The sequence below is a fragment of the Pristiophorus japonicus genome, chromosome 10, assembly GCF_044704955.1.
Source record: "Pristiophorus japonicus isolate sPriJap1 chromosome 10, sPriJap1.hap1, whole genome shotgun sequence".
NCBI classification, from domain to species: domain Eukaryota; kingdom Metazoa; phylum Chordata; class Chondrichthyes; family Pristiophoridae; genus Pristiophorus; species Pristiophorus japonicus.
In genome coordinates, this window is record NC_091986.1 from 223,224,887 (window position 1) to 223,242,651 (window position 17,765).

The 17,765-nt window shown below is 44.9% G+C and overlaps 1 protein-coding gene across 3 annotated transcripts in view; it reads left to right on the forward strand.

The window, feature by feature from the left end:
- The window catches only part of LOC139275325 (uro-adherence factor A), a 292,625-nt gene extending 276,042 nt beyond the window's left edge, over positions 1-16,583 (forward strand). For all 3 annotated transcript variants that reach the window (XM_070892631.1, XM_070892632.1, XM_070892633.1), the window contains one exon: positions 12,025-16,583. In XM_070892631.1, coding sequence (XP_070748732.1) covers positions 12,108-15,500 — 3,393 coding nt within the window. In that variant the 5' untranslated portion in view covers positions 12,025-12,107 and the 3' untranslated portion in view covers positions 15,501-16,583. The remainder of the gene's footprint in view (positions 1-12,024) is intronic.
- Positions 16,584-17,765: the final 1,182 nt, after the last annotated feature.

Genomic DNA, 17,765 nt, shown 5'->3' on the forward strand with positions numbered 1-17,765 from the left:
AGGAACAAAGGAACCTTGGAGTGCATGTCCACAGATCCCTGAAGGTAGCAGGCCAGGTAGATAAGGTGGTTAAGAAGACATCCGGAATACTTGCCTTTATTAGTCGAGGCATAGAATACAAGAGCAGGGAGGTTATACTTAATGTATAAAATAGCTGGAGTACTGCGTGCAGTTCTGGTCACCACATTACAGGAAAGATGGGATTGCACTAGAGAGAGGGTACAGAGGAGATTTACGAGGATGTTGCGTGGACTGGAGAATTTTAGCAACGAGGAAAGATTGGATAGGCTGGGGGTATTTTCTTTGGAACAGTAGAGGCTGAGGGGAGACCTGATTGAGGTGTATAAAATTATGAGGGGCCGAGATTGAGTGGTTAGGACGGACTTATTTCCCTTAACAGAGGGGTCAATAACCAGGGGCATAGATTTAAAGTAATTGATAGGAGGTTTAGAGGGAATTTGAGGGGAAATTTCTTCACCCAGAGGGTGGGGGCCTGGAACTCACTGCCTGAAAAGGATGGAAGAGGCAGAAACCCTCACCACATTTAAAAAGTACTTGGATGTGCACTTGAAGTGCCGTAACCTACAGGGCTATGGACCAAGAGCTGAAAAGTGGGATTAGGCTGGGTAGCTCTTGGTCGGCCGGCACAGACACGATGGGCTGAAATGGCTTCTTTCCGTGCTGTAAATTTCTGTGATTCTATTTAAGTGTCCTGTTGCCACTTCCTGAACAATGGATTCCAGTATTTTCCCACCGACTGATGTCAGGCTAACTGGCCTGTAATTCCTGGTTATCTTTCTCCCTCACTCCCTTCTTGCATTTGGTGTTACATTTGATACCAAAGGGAGTTGCACTATTTTCTTTACCTATAACGTCTTCAAAGAAGGAAGATTTTACAGAAGAAAGAGATAGTGGAGTTCGCTATGTTAACCAGAATTTTCCCTTTCTAAACCCAAGCTTGTTTTTCATTATTAGGTTCTTACTGTACCCCTTGGAAGAGACAATGATTTTGCCTATTACTGGTGTTAGCCACATCATATGCACACCACATTACCTTGCTTCCAGTCGTATGGAACAACCCCTGTGTCTAAGACTTCACCTTGACTTATTTCCTGTTCCTGCACCATTACCTCTGAAATCCCCAAGGATCTATACTGGGCTCCCTCCTATTTCCCCATCTACATGCTGCCCCTCAGCAACATAGAATCATAGAATGGTTACAGCAAAGAAAGCCATTCGGCCGTCAAGCATGTGCCAACTCTCAGCTAGTCCCACTCCAAGCCTTTCCCCATAGCCCTGCAATTATTTTCCTTCAGATATTTATTCAATTCCCTTTTGAAAGATAAAACAGTCTGCCTCCGCCACCCTTTCAGGCAGTGCATTCCAGATCTTAGCCACTCGCTGCGTAAACGTTTTTTCCTACCTCGCCTTTGGTTTATTGAAAACAAGGTCAGGTTCCGCTTGTACTCTGACAAAACCCATCACTTCCCTAGACCCCTCCATATCTCTTATCAGATTGCTTGTCCAACATCCAGTTCTGGATGAGCCAAAATGACACACAATTATTGAATAGTGTAGCACAGAAAGAGGCCATTCAGCCCATCACATCTGTGCCAGCCATTTTGAAGAGTTAGTCCCACCCCCCGTCCGCCCTGTTCATTCCCTATATCACTAATTTTTCTCCTTCATGTATTTATCCAATTCTCTTTTGAAGGCTACTACTGAATCTGTATTCACCACTATCAGGCAGTGTGTTCCAAATCCTAACCACTTGCTGTGTAAAAGTTATTCCTCATCTCGATTCTGGTTCTTTTGTCATCATCTTAAATCTGTACCCTCTGGTTATCGACCTTTCAGCCATTGAAAACAGTTTCTCTATTTACTCTATCTAAATCTTTCATGATTTGAAACACCTTCTATCAAATCTCCTCTTGGCCTTCTCTGCTCCAAGGAGAACAATCCCAGCTTCTCTTGTCTATCAACATCACCGTAATCCATCATTCCTGGAACCATTCTAGTAAATCTCTTCTGCATAGCTTCCAAGTCCTTCATGGCCTTCCTAAAGTGTGGTGCCCAGAATTGGACACAATACTCCAGCTGAAGGCAAACCAGTGTTTTATACAGGTTTAGCATAACTTGCTGATTTTTGTACTCTCTGCCCCTATTTATAAAGCCCAGGATTCCATGCTTTAATAAGTTCTGATGAAGGATCATCGGACTGAAAAGTTAACTGTTTCTCTCCACAGACGCTGCCCGACCCGCTGAGATTTCCAGCATTCTCTGTTTTTATTTTAGATTCCAGCATCCGCAGTATTTTTCTTTTGTATTATATGCTTTAATAACTGCTTTTGTTAGCCTATCCTGCCACCTTCAAAAGATTTGTGCACAAGCGCCCCCAGGTCTCTCTGATCTTGCACCCCCTTTAAACTAGTATCATTTAGTGTGTATGGTCTCTCCTCGTTCTTCCAACCAAAAAAATAAAGTCAAATTCTCATACTGCCCCACTTAGATTTGAAATCCCATATCTCAAGATTACTAGTCCAGTAACAACCATTACACTACCGTACATGTCCTCCAATTCAACATCAGGAAGACCAAAGCCATTGTCTTCGGTTCCCACCACAAACTTTGTTCCCTAGGCACTGCCTCCATCCCTCTCCCTGGCCACCCTGAGGCTGAACCAGACTGTTCACACCTCTGTCTTATTTTACCCTCAGCTGAGGTTCCTCTCCAAAACTGCCTACTTCCATTTCTGTATCATTACCTATCACCACACCTGCCTCAGCTCATCTGCTGCTGAAACCCACTTTCATTCTTTTGTTACCACCAGGCTCAACTATTCCAATGCTCTCCTAGCCAACCTCTCACCTTCATAAAAATGATAGAATCATAGAAATTTACAGCACCGTAGGAGGCCATTCGGCCCATCGTGTCCACACTGGCCAATCAAGAGCTATCCAGCCGAGTCCCACTTTCCAGCTCTTGGTCCATAGTCCTATAGGTTATGGTACTTTAAGTGCATAGCCAAGTACTTTTTAAATGTGGTGAGGGTTTCTGCCTCTACCACCCTTTCAGGCAGTGAGTTCCAGACCCCACCACCCTCTGGGTGAAGACATTTCCTCTCATATCTCCTCTAAACCATGCAGTTATAAACTCGAGCTCATACAAAACTTTTCTGCCCGTATCCTAACTTGCACAAAGTTCCATTCACCCATCACCCCTGTGCTCACTGACCTACATTGGCTCTCAGTTCACCAATGCCTCAATTTTAAAATTCTCATTCTTGTGCCTAAACCCTTCCATTTCCTCATCCCTACAACCCTCAGAGAATTCTGCATCCCTCTAATTCTAGTCTCTTGCACATCGACTATTTTCTTCGCTCTACCATTGGCAGCTTCTGCTGTCCTAAGATCTCCCTCCGTCTCACATTTAAAACCCACCTCTAACCAAGCTTTTGGTCACTGATCCTAATTGTCTCCTTCTTTGGCACACTGTCAATTTCTGTTCGATTATGCTTCTATGCAGCACTTTGGGATGTTTTATGATGTTAAATAGGCTTTTTAAATGCAAATTGTCGTTCAAAAAAGGTATTCAGTTTCACAGATTTCCTCTCTGGTGGTATCTGGCAAAATGGCATGATAAAAGGCTGGGACCTACTGATTTTACTCCCACTCACCTTCTCCCACTGAACTCCAGATACGAAGTGATCCCATTGCCCTGTCTCCCATTGATTGCCATTCCTCTCACAAACATGGACTCTCATTCAGCCTGATGAAGGCTCCCCAAGACCCTCCTGCTGCTCTCACCTCACGTCGGACCAGGACCCAATAATCATCCGCCTGCCGACGAGTGATTTGTTCCGGCTGCACACTGACCAAGGACATGGCCTTTACTGGGTTGGCGAAAGGATCCAATGGGCCAGCTGCCAAGTTAGGCGGGTGGGGAGGAATCAGTTTCATCCTCTGGGAAGCGCCTCCTTGGCCACCCCACCGCGACGTTTCTGCGGCTTCGTTTCTCTAACTGTTGGCTCTGATCTCACACTGCCCGATTGTTACGTGTTTCTGATCTCCGGTGGACTGATGGTAACTCACCAGACTGAGCCGCAGCTCCACAATGCGTGCCTAGAACTCAATAATCAGACTAATCGTCAGTTCAGTAATAATCCAATAACCAGACTAACCAATAACTCAATAACCACACTGTCTCCAACTCAATAATCTGATCAGTCAATGATTCAGTAATCACACTATTACTGACCCAATAACAAGACTAACCAATAACCACACAGTCTTCAATCTGATAAAGAAACTAGCTATTAACTCAGTAGCAGTACTGCCTCTAATTCAATCATTCCTAACGCAATAATCACGGTGGGCAGGAATTTCCTTGGTGATTCTGACGATCATCCACGGTTACTACATGTAGTAGACACCTTGGATAGACGGATAAATGATTTTTTGCTTGTCTTCTGCTGAATAGAGGAAATCCCCAACGACTGTCTCTAATCCAATAACCAAACAGTTTGCTATTACAGTAATTGGACAGTCTCCAACCCAATAACCAAATAGTCAATATCTCAATAACCATACTATATCTAACCTAATAACCAATTTAGGCAATAACTCTATAACCACACTCTATCTAACCCAATGACCAGACGATTCAGTAGCTCAATAACTACACTAGTTAATAGCTCAATAACCACATATATTAACCCAATAACCACACCAGTCAATAGCTCCAAGCCACATTATATTAATCCAATAACCACACTAGTCAATAGCTCAATAACCACAGTATATTTAACCCAATAACCAGAGTAGTCAATAGCACAATAAGCACACTCTATCTAACTCAATAACCAATCTAGTGACTAACCCAATTTACAAACTAATCAGTAACTCAATTATTGCAGCATCGCTAACCTAATAACCAGACTCGTCCGTAATTCAATAATCACACCATTTACACACAATGGAGCTCAGGGTAGAGATACTCCTAGGTTGATTACTGTTCTCTACCACACGTGGCAGGATGTGGCCACTGCACGCAGGTCAGGCTTCATGTTGCTAATGGTAACTGGGAGGGTCAGGCAAGCTTGGGCAGGCCTGGTATTATCACTCTCACACTGCTGTTCAAAATATCACTTTCTTTTGCCAGTTAGCATTGTGCAATTGATGGTCTAGGAACTGTGGAACACAGCTGCTAAAAGTAGGTAAATGCCATACAATCTAAGTTCTACTATTTACCTATAATTCAATTATTCCATCTTCTACCAGCTTGCTCTCTCACACATGCACACACTTACACACAGTTTTCTGTCTATGTAATTATCTCATGGTGTAAACATGTTTAATTCTCTTTCGCTGCCTGTCTCTCTGTTTTTCTCTTTCCCTATCTGTTAGGAGCAGATAAGAGGCAGCTGGAGGGGCAGATAAGGAATAGAGGCAGATCAATGTTGAAAAATCTGAAGCGATACATTTTGGAAGTGAAAATAGGGAAGTGGAGTAGTTTACATGGTAAGATTTGAAATGAATCAAGGAGCAGATACACAGGCACTGAATGGGGGCAGGTGAAGGAGATAATGCAAGAAAGAAAGACTTGCATTTATATAGCGCCTTTCATGATCACAGGATGTCTTAAAGCACTTTACAGCCACTGAAGTACTTTTGAAGTATTGTCACTGTTGTAATGTGGGAAACGCAACAGCCAATTTGCGCACAGTAAGCTCCCACATACAGCAATGTGATAATGACCAGATAATCTGTTTTTGTTAGGTTGGTTGAAGGATAAATATTGGCCAGGACACCAGGGGTAACTCCCCTGCTCTTCTTCGAAATAGTGCCATGGGATCTTTTACATTCACCTGAGAGACGGGGGCCTTGGTTTAACATCTCATCCGAAAGACAGCACCTCCAACATTGCAGTAGTCCCTCAGCACTACACTGGAGTGTCAGTCTAGATTTATGTACTCAAGCCCCTGGAGTGAAACTTAAACCCACAACCTTCTGACTCAGATGTGAGTGTGCTACCCACTGAGCCACAGCTAACATTCTCCATGATAAGGGAACTGGAACCCTTGGTTGTATCTAGAGGTATAGAATAGCAAGGCAAGGAGGTAATGTTGAACTTGTACAAGACCTTATTAGGCTGCAGGTGGGGTATCGTGTAGAGTTTTGGTCTCCCGATTGTAGGATTGTAGAATGCAGATCCACAGGGCTAATACCGGAGAGGAGTGGGTTAGAGTTATGGAGAGTGACATGAGAAGGGAGGCCTTTTCTCTCTAATAGATGCAAGGTTAAGAGGAGACCTGATAGAGGTCTCCGAGATTTTTAAAGGTTCTCATAGGTATTATGTTTATGGATGTTTGACCATTTTTTCATGGAAGGGAACTTGGTATTTCAATGTTAATTTAAAGTTTAATTTTGCTTTCAGGGGATAAGATTCACATTCTGTGAATGAGGCTCAGAAACTGGAAGGTGTGTCCTGGCTAATATTTATCCCTCAATCAACATCATAAAAACAGATAATCTGGTCACTAATCACATTGCTATTTGTGTGAGCTTGCTGTGCACAAATTGGCTGCCGCGAATCCCACATTACAACAGTGACTACACTTCAAAAAGTACTTCATTGGCTGTAAAGCGCTTTGAAGCATCCGGTGGTCATGAAAGGTGCTATATAAATCCAAGTCTTTCTTTCTAGAAATTTGGAATTGTTGTAAACAATGAGGAGTATATTAACAGACTTCAGGAGGACATAGACAGGCTGGTGAAATGGGCAGTCACATAACAGATGCAATTTAACGCAGAGAAGTATGAAATTATACATTTTGGAAGGAAGAACAAGGAAAGGCAATATAAACTAAATGATACAATTTTAAAGGGGGTGCAGGAATAGAGCGACCTGGCGATGTACATGTAGAAACTTATGAAGGTGGCAAGACAAGTTAAAAAGACATATGGGATCCTTGGCTTTATAAATCGAGGCATAGAGTACAAAAGCAAGAAGTTCTGCTAAACCTTTATAAAACACTGGTTATCAGTGTTGGAGTATTGAGTCCAATTCTGGGGACCACACTTTAGGAAGGATGTCAAGGCCTTTACCAGGGTGCAGAGGAGATTTATTAGAATGGTATCAGGGATGCAAGACTTCAGTTAGTAGAAGAGACGAGAGAAGCTGGGATTGTCCTCCTTGGATCAGAGAAGATTAAGGAGAGATTTGATCGAGGTGTTCAAAATCATGTAGGGTTTTGATAGAATAAATAAGGAGAAACTGTTTTCAGTAGCATAAGGGTCAGTAACCAGTGAACACAGATTTCAGGTAATTGACAAAGAACCAAAGGCAACATGAGGAACTTATTCTATCCGTGCCTTTGTTACCTCTCGACTTGACTATTCCAACGCACCCCTGGCTGGCCTCCCACATTCTACCCTGCATAAACTAGAGGTGACCCAAAACTCAGCTGCCCGTGTCCTAACTCGCACCAACTCCCACTCACCCATCAACCCCTGTGCTCGCTGACCTACATTGGCTTCCGGTTAAGCAACGCCTTGATTTCAAAATTCTCATCCTTATTTTCAAATCCCTCCCTGGCCTCGCCCCTCCCTATCTCTGCAATCTCCTCCAGCCCTAAAACCCCCCGAGATGTCTGCGCTCCTCTAACTCTGCCCTCCTGAGCATCCCTGATTATAATCGCTCAACCATTGGTGGCTGTGCCTTCTGCTGCCTAGGCCCTAAGCTCTGGAATTCCCTCCCTAAATCCCTCCACCTTGCTACCTCTCTCTCCTCCTTCAAGACGCTCCTTAAAACCTACCTCTTTGACCAAGCTTTTGGTCACCTGCGCTAATTTCTACTTATGCAGCTCAATGTCAAATTTTTAGCGCATAATACTCCTGTGAAGCACTTTGGGATGTTTCAGTACGTTAAAGGTGCTATATAAATACAATTTGTTGTTGTTGTGATCTGGAATGTGCTGCTGAAAGCAAATTCAGTAGTAACTTTCAAAAGCGAATTGGATAAATTCTTGAAAGGGAAAAAATTGCAGGGAGGAGTAAGTCTAATTGGATAGCTCTTTCAAAGAGCTGGCACAGGTATGATGTGCCGAATGGCCTCCTCCTCGGCTGTATCATTCTATGATTCTTTCTAGAATGCATGAGATCATGAAGATTCATTCAAAATCATCCCAGTAAATATTTTGCATATTAGAGATTGGAATAATCTACCCTTTTGAGCTCTGCAGGACCAAGATCTCAGGGGTTTACCTGGGCACTATTTAACTGCAATTAGACTGGGTAGGATATTAAAGGGTATGGGGAGTGAGTTTCTTCCTCTCTTTTACCTCACATTCTCTCATTCTTTCTCTTTCTCCCTTTCCCCACTCCTTTCCACTCCCCTCTCTCTTCTCTTCTCTCCCCTTTTCGCTGTCCCCTCTGTATATGGCAGTTTTATCGCTGTATTGTAGGAAGGACAAGATTGCACTAGAGAGGGTGTAAAGGAGATTTACAAGGATGCTGCCTGGAATGGAGAATCTTAGATATGAGGACAGATTGTATAGGCTGGGTTTGTTCTCCTTGGAACAGAGGAGGCTGAGAGGAGACCTCATTGAGATGTACAAAATTTTGAGTGGCCTGGATATAGTGGATATCAAGGGCCTATTTCCCTTGGTGGAGAGGTCAATTATGAGTGGGCATAGGTTTAAGGTGGTTGGTGGAAGGTTCAGAGGGAATTTGAGGCAAGGCTTCTTCATGCAGAGGGTTGTGGGGGTCTGGAACTCACTGTCTGGAAGGGTGGTGGATGCAGAAACCCTCACCACATATAAAAGATGCTTGGATGGGCACTTAAAGTGCCGTAACCTGCAGGGTCCCAAAGCTGGTATGTGGGATTAGACTGGATAACTTCTTGTTGGCTGGCACAGATATAATGGTAAGCACTGCAGGGAATCGAATACGGCCAGGGTGATCTGGACTAGTTTCAATTGCCTGGATGGGTCAGAGAGGAATTTTTCCAGATTTTTTCCCCAATTGGTCTGGGTTTTTATCTGATTTTTGCCTCTCCCAGGAGATCACATGGCTCCAGTTGGGGTGGAGTGTAGAATGTTTCAGTATAAGGGGTGTCGCAGTTGTGTGGGGTGGACTGGTTGAGCCAGATGCTCTTTGCCTTTCCGCCATTGTTCATTGTTCATAGGTTTATATGTAACCTTCAGGGCTGCTGACCGAGGGCCGTGCGGCTCTTTGTCGGCCGGCGCGGACACAATGGGCCGAAATGGCCTCCTTTTGCGCTGTAAATTTCTATGTTTCTATATGTACATCTTTTAATGTCTGTCTCTTAACTTCACATAAAAACCAAGACCACCCCAAATCATTAACCTCTCTTTTTAGATGCTGACAAACCTGTTGTGTATTTCCAACAATTTCAGGTTTTATTCTGAATTAACAGGATTGACCATTTTTTTGCTGCCTCTATCTCTGTGTGTCCCTCGATCTTGTTATTTGTTTTACTTTGTGCCTTTCTCTATCTTCATCTGTGTGGCCCTCCCTTTCTCTGTCAGTAACAAAACAGTCATTTAAATTTAATCGCACAGCACACAACACCAGATCTGGTTTCAGTTATGTGAGATCACCTGGAGTTTCTGTGCAGTCATTTCATTGTTTGATCTCTGAAAACTATGAGAAGAATTTGCAATTAAAATGAAATGAACTGTGTTGGATGGTTTGCTTTGTGTTTGGTTCTTGTCCTCCAGGCTCAAGTCTGTAGTTCCGACCTGATTGCTTTGGGTCTCATTGTCAGCAAGCCCAGGGCAAGTGGTAATAGGAGAAGGCGTCTGCAATTCAGTCAGGTGCCATATTCCAAGGTGCATCCATGAAAATCTGCTTTGGTTCAGCCCACATTACCCTCCTGCTCTCTCTTTTCATGCCAGCTGACCTCTGCTTTGGGCATGGGCTCCCAATACCTGCGGTGATCACCAAAGAGTCCTTAGATGCCCAGTAGGCAAATACCAAATTCCTCACATTAATAATGGATGAGTTAACATAGAAACATAGAAAATAGGTGCAGGAGTAGGCCATTTGGCCCTTCAAGCCTGCACCATCATTCAATAAGATCATGGCTGATCATTCCTTCAGTACCCCTTTCCTGCTTTCTCTCCATACCCCTTGATCCCCTTAGCCGTAAGGGCCATATCTAACTCCCTCTTGAATATATCCAATGAACTGACATCAACTCTCTGCAGCAGGGAATTCCAGAGGTTAACAGCTCTCTGAGTGAAGAAGTTTCTCCTCATCTCAGTCCTACCCCTTATCCTAAGACTGTGTCCCTGGTTCTGGACTTCCGCAACATCGGGAACATTCTACCGACATCTAACCTGTCCCGTCCCGTCAGAATCTTATATGTTTCTATGAGATCCCCTCTCATCCTTCTAAACTCCAATGTATAAAGGCCCAGTTGATCCAGTCTCTCCTCATATGTCAGTCCTGCCATTCCCGGGAATCAGTCTGGTGAACCTTCGCTGCACTCCCTCAATAGCAAGAATGTCCTTCCTCAGATTAGGAGACCAAAACTAACACAATACTCCAGGTGAGGCCTCACCAAGGCCCTGTACAACTGTAGTAAGACCTCCCTGCTCCTATACTCAAATCCCCTAGCTATGAAGGCCAACATACCATTTGCCTTCTTCACCGCCTGCTGTACCTGCATGCCAACTTTCAAAGACTGATGAACCATGACACCCAGGTCTCGTTGCACCTCCCCTTTTCCTAATCTGCCGCCATTCAGATAATATTCTGTCTTCGCGTTTTTGCCCCCAAAGTGGATAACCTCACATTTATCCACATTATACTGCATCTGCCATACACTTGCCCACTCACCTAACCTGTCCAAGTCACCCTGCAGCCTCCTAGCATCCCCCTCACAGCTCACACCTCCACCCAGTTTAGTGTCATCTGCAAACTTGGATATATTACACTCAATTCCTTCATCCAAATCATTGATGTATATTGTAAATAGCTGGGGTCCTAGCATTGAGCCCTGCGGCACTCCACTAGTCACTGCCTGCCATTCTGAAAATGACCCGTTTATCCCGACTCTCTGCTTCCTGTCTGCCAACCAGTTCTCTATCCATGTCAGTATATTACCCCCAATACCATGTGCTTTGATTTTGCACACCAATCTATTGTGTGGGACCTTGGCAAAAGCCTTTTGAAAGTCCAAATACACCACATCCACTGGTTCTCCCTTGTCCATTCTAGTAGTTACATCCTCAAAAAATTACAGAAGATTTGTCAAGCATTATTTCCCTTTCATAATTCCATGCTGACTTGGACCGATCCTGTCATTGCTTTCCAAATGCGCTGCTATTTCATCCTTAATAATTGATTCCAACATTTTCCCCACTACTGATGTCAGGCTAACCGGTCTATAATTACCTGTTTTCTCTCTCCCTCCTTTTTTTAAAAAGTGGTGTTACATTAGCTACCCTCCAGTCCATAGGAACTGATCCAGAGTCGATAGACTGTTGGAAAATGATCACCAATGCATCCACTATTTCTAGGGCCACTTCCTTAAGTACTCTGAGATGCAGACTATCAGGCCTCAGGGATTTATCGGCCTTCAATCCCATCAATTTCCCTAACAATTTTCCACCTAACAAGGATATCCTTCAGTTCCTCCTTCTCACTAGACCCTCGGTCCCCTCGTACTTACGGAAGGTTATTTGTCTTCCTTCGTAAAGACAGAATCAAACTATTTGTTCAATTGGTCTGCCATTTCTTTGTTCCCCATTACAAATTCACCTGAATCCGACTGAAATGGACCTACATTTGTCTTCACTAATCATTTTGTCTTCACATATCTACAGAAGCTTTTGCAGTCAGTTTTTATGTTCCTGGCAAGCTTCTTCTCGTACTCAATTTCTCCCTCTTAATTAAAGCCTTTGTCCCCCTCTGCTGAATTCTAAATTTCTCCTAGTCCTCAGGTTTGTTGTTTTTTCTTAAAGTATGTCTTAATGAGTTTGCTGTTTTTCCGTAGGAAAGTGTTGACCAGGAAGATCTACTTCAGTTGAGGAATTATTCAAACTCATCTCAGCATCAACTCCACTACAAAAGGCAGCAATGGGGGAATACATAGACTTGTTGTCCAAGCTCCAGAAAGACTACCAGAGACTTGAGGACCTCAGGACAAGCAACATCAAGGAGCACGAAAGAACCTTCAACTCCTCTGAACATGTTCGACTGTTAATTCTTCAACAAGAGCAAGCCATTCTGCGAAAAGTAGAGGAAGAACAATGTGAACTGGAGCGGCAGCTCACAGCCTTACAGGAAGCTAACCAAATAAGTCTCCAAGAAGGGATCTCCAAAATCGACCAGAAACAAGAGCAGATTCTACTACTTTGCTCCAAACTTCAGACATTGATAAACTCTGGGGGCAAGCACATAGGTGCCAGAGAGATCCGAGATGAAATTGCCAAGATTTTCCCCAAGGAGAAGAGCTTCAATATCACACTGAAGAAGCCTCAGTTTGCGCCAAGGCTCCAGCAGGGCCTGAAGCTGGGGAAGATAGTATCAGAGGAACGGTCCATTCAATTCTCCTTCTCCTCCCTGTGTCAAGGTGGTGAGATGAGGAGTCCCTCGATTACTGGAGAGCAGAAGTGTAGCTCAGTGCAGAAATGCAGAGTTAAGACAGGGAACACTACATTAAGTGAGATTTTGGATATCAACAGCACATTCCCTTGGCAAAACCTAGACTGTGACAGCATTAGTCAAAGCTACGCTTTGGTAGGAGATCCTTCAAGGGCTCAAGATGACTTCTTTCAGGACAGCATGGAGGATCAGGTGAATTGGAAAGGATCTGATGGAGAGAGGCTGAGCGAGGAAGGGATGCTGCCTCTCAAGAGCTCAGGAAACAAGATTTCTCTGAGGGTGAGTGACTGTCAAACAGTTCCATCTCCAAACACAGAGAGCTACAGTACAATCGGGAGTAAAGCTCCAGGGAGTGAAGGTTGTGGGAGATGCAGGTCATCTGAAAAGGTAAATATTTCGGCCTCATGGCTAGATGGTGGATGTGTCCCTCATACTTCACCTGAAGTACTGGAGAAATTAGAGGTGCTTGAGCAGAGAAACATTGCAGTGCCCCTCACAGTGAGAGCTTCATGGATCAAAAGAGACCCTTCTACAAACCGAGCCACCGATATTCCTGGACCAGTGAGTTCTCAGTGCCCCGATGTCCAGATTTCAGGCCAGTCTGGCCCAGACAGGAATTACCAAACACCTAAATCTTTGGCTGAGGACTCCACAAGCTCATCTGTGACATTTAACGATAATTTTCACATTCAAAGGGACCAACAGCCAATCAGCACTCTCAGTTCAGTGACAAAGAACAAACCTGAGCCTGCACTGGGCTCTCAGACTATGACCTCTCCAGCTAATGCCCACGAGGACTCTACCACACAGGTGCACCCAACGGCTTCTGTGCCCAATACCGATCTTCACAACCCTTTCTCACAACTAAGGAACAGTCATTGTACTGTGACACACAGAAACAAGGCAAATCAATCTAACCCCACTGACCATCAAGACTGCCTAGGAGGTGACTCAACATCCAGCTCGTCTCCGTTAGAAACTTCCAGCCCATTTGATTGTGAATCCATTTTCAGAGTGACTGCTGCTTTTATCTCTGATGAAGATTCAGAATGTTCCACCTTTACCGAACAGTCAAGCGTGACCAACACAAAAGCACTGAAGCAGACAGAAGAAAAGGATCCTGAGCTCTGTCTGGCAGAAGCAATCTGTGCCAGTCACATGCCCTCTGCATGGCAAGGGAGCAATCTTCTTAAAATGTCATGTTGGACATCAATGGACTCAATCAGCAAAGCCTCAGCCAAACAAGGCAGTGGGAGGATTGCAGCAAGAGGCACAGGGACCTTGACAATAAAGAAAAGGTTTAAGAAGAATGAGTTCAGTAAGAGCTGTTTGGATCTGTCTGCAAATAACAGTCAAGCACCTGTAATCCCTGAGCTGAGGATGTTCAGTGATCCGGAGGAAGACAAGCTGGAAAGACTCTCTCAAAGGACTTCCTCGCCCAGTGAAAGCTTGGACTCTTCTGATACTTTCCTGATCAACTCACCTCGAGGTATTGACGAGAGGAAAAAAATAACCATTGGGGCGTCAAAGGCTGAGTCACCCTCAAAATCAGTGCAGTGTCAACCCAAAGGGAGATACAGGTCTCATTTCACCAAGACTGATGGATGTGAGGCTCATAAAAGAGGTTCATCTCAAACCAGGATTGCCAAAGGGAGATCCTCTGAACCAAACACAACATTGAGAGCAAGTTTAAGCAGCGGCTCATTTCCAAACAGTGAAGAACGTCCATCGCTGACTGGTCACCATAGAATGTCTCGCGTCTATTCATCAGTGTCAGCAGGACAAAAGTCACGGTTTCAATCAAGGGTAGTGACCAGGAAACCTCAACCCCCATTTCAAGGTAACAGGAAGATCTTGACATCTAAGATATCACCGTCCAACTACAGCAGATCTCTTTCTCTAGCTTGCAGTGGGGCCTCTGCTGAGGTGGGTGGGTGGATGGTGGCTAGTGGCCATTGTCCAACAGAGAGTCCTCGTTCATCCCTCGGTGCTACTAAAGCTCGGAGCAAAAGCGAGGCCAATCTGAGCTTCCAGGTGCAGAGAGGAGCACTTTTTTTCAAAAATGAGCTGGTTGGACAGTTTGGAAGGTATGGCTGTGGCCGAGCAGATCTGAACCTCCCTTACGGCATACACACCACCCCTCAGGGTGCCATGTATGTGGTGGACTACGGGAACAAGCGGCTACAGGCCATGAACAGGAAAGGAGACGTCACCCAACAGGTTGGGTTGGAGCGAGGGGCATACTTCGATGTTGCAGTGAACAACCAGGGCCTATTGGCTCTGACCAGCATCCCCAATAAGTCGGTAGATGTTTACAGCAGGCATGGGAAGCTCCTCAGTGTCATCACTGAGAACTTCCAGAACCCGCGGGGCATCACTGCCAACATCTGTGGCCAGTTCCTCATCACTGACACCAAACGAGGAACCATCTCAGTCTTGACCCTGGACCCACGCACTGCGCAAAGGATTGATAACAATGTCGTGTCCGGCTTCAATAAGCCTTATTTCATCAGCACCAACTGCTCCGAGCATGTTGCTGTCTCAGAGAGAGGTTTTGATGGCGGCTGCTGTGTGAAGGTTCTGGACAGAGACTTGCAAGTTCTTGGTGTCCTGGGCAGCACCAAGTCCAGTTTGACCATCGAGCTTTCTAACCCATGGGGCATCTGCATCGATGACCAGGGCAATGTGCTGGTGGTAGACTGGGGCCGCAGACACACAATCATCCTTTTCCCACCACAAGGACCCGCCTGCACTGTTGTGGAGGATGGACTCAGAAGCCCTCGGGGTCTTGGACTGGTCCAAGATGGACACATCGCAGTGGTGGACAGCATGCACAACTGCATCAAGGTCTTTCGCTACAGATAGAGAAAGTCCGCAAGTAGACACAACGCCGCTGAATCAGTAGAACTGAGTTCCACACCCAACAACCTGACAACTAAAACATAAGAATTAATTTATTTTATTAATCATTTCTAATTCTGAGTGTTTTTGAACTCCTCCTATGCCATTGACCCTGGTCATCCTGTGTAATCCAATGTTGCACATTTCCAGCCCTGTCTAACCTCTCAGGTGGATGGAACACAGGGGAGTTCTCCCGATGTCCTGGCCAACATTTCGCCCTCATCCAACACCACCGGAACAGATTATCTGATCATTTATCGCATTTGTATTTTGGGATCCTGCTGTGACAATTTTGGTTGCAAACTTTCAGCCTGAACCTGGGTGAGGAGCTGGGGAAAGTGATGGAATCAAGGGGCTGGGAGGTAAAGTGTTGAGAATTGCTTCTGTCTTGAGATGGAGAGAATTCTGGCTCATCTTGACTTAATGGTTGGTGAGATAGCTCAGTAAGAATTGTGGATTCAAGGGATGTAGCAAAGAGTGGAAGCTGGGTATCAGTGTACATATGGAAACAGTCGTATAATGTCAACAAGATGCAAAGTGCAAACCAGGAACAAGCAAATGGCTTCAGGCTTGGAAGGCTAAGTGATTGTAGATACAGTCTCTTCATTTTTAAAAATTGCCATGTGTAGAGATAGGGAAGGGCTAGGGCATGTAGATTACTGCAGATCATTAACTTGTTTGTGTGTGATTTGTGGAGGAATATCATATGACAGACAGGAAAATACCCTTTGGTCCATTCCGCCTGTCCCACACAATTATCACAACATATACACTCCACCCCACCCGAAACCACAATCTCCTGGGAGAGGCAAAAAAACAAGTAGAAAACCCAGGCCCCGAAATATCTTGCAAATTCCTGTCCGACCCAGCTAGGCAATCGAAACTAATCCAGGAGCTCACTCTGGCCCTGAATTCCCTGCAGTACCTGCCTTCTGTAAGAAATGATCTTCACCCCAGCTAGAAACAGATGCAGTTATCGTTTGAAGGAGTTCAGTAAATCGGGGTCTATCACACGAGACAGCAACCTATTCCAGAGGTCATTGTTGCTGGATCAAAATCCTGGAACTCCCTCCCTAACAACACTGTGGGAGTACCTTTACCACACGGACTGCAGCAGTTGACCACCACTTTCTCAAGGGGCAATTAGGGACGGGCAATAAATGCCAGCCTTGCCAGCGACACCCACATCCCAAGAATGAATTTTTAAATCCAACTTTCGCTTGAAGGAGTTCAGCGAATCAGCATCGATCACACGAGACGGCAGCCTATTCCAGAGGTCCACTGTTCTCTGGGAAAAGAACCACCTCCTGACAACTAACCTCGATCTGGCCTGACACAACTTCAATTGTGACCTCCGGCCCTCCCTAATCTATTGGAACAAACTGTCAATTGGAGCACGATCTATTTCCTTCATCATTTTATAAACCTTAATCGGATCACCAATATGGCTACACTTCTCTAAAGCAGAGTTCCAACTCTTTTAGCCTATCTTGATAAATAAGATGCTTTAAACTTGTAATTAGTCTAGTGGTTCTCCTCTGCACCCTTTCAAAGCCTCAATATCACATTACAAGATGTTTAGGGTTCACTGTTACTTTTTTAATTCTTCCCTGGGATGTGGGCATCTCTGGCAAGGCCGACATTTATTGCCCATCCCTAATTGCTCCTTGAGAAGGTGGTGGTGAGCCGCCTTCTTGACCCACTGCAGTCCATGTGGTGAAGATGCTCCCACAGCGCTGTTAGAGAGGGAGTTCCAGGATTGTGACCTGGCGACGATGAAGGAACGGACGATATATTTCCAAGTCGGCATGGTGTGTGATTGAGAGGGGAATGTGGAGGTGGTGGTGTTCCTATGCGCCTGCTGCCCTTGTCCTTCTAGGTGGTAGAGGTCGCGGGTTTGGGAGTTACTGCCAAAGAAGCCTTGGCGAGTTGCTGCAGTGCATCTTGTAGATGTCAAGTGATTAAACCAGAAGAGAGAAATAAGAAAGTTGTGAGTAAATCACATGTTTTACAGTATAACAATGTGAGTAAATCACGTTTGACAAATTTGCTGGATTTCTTTGAGGACATAACGAGCAGCGTGGATAAAGGTCGGGCTGGGTGGGCCACATTGTCCACATGCCAGACACGAGACTCCCAAAACAAGCGCTCTACTCGGAACTCCTTCATGGCAAATGAGCCAAAGGTGGGCAGAGGAAACGTTACAAGAACACCCTCAAAGCCTCCCTC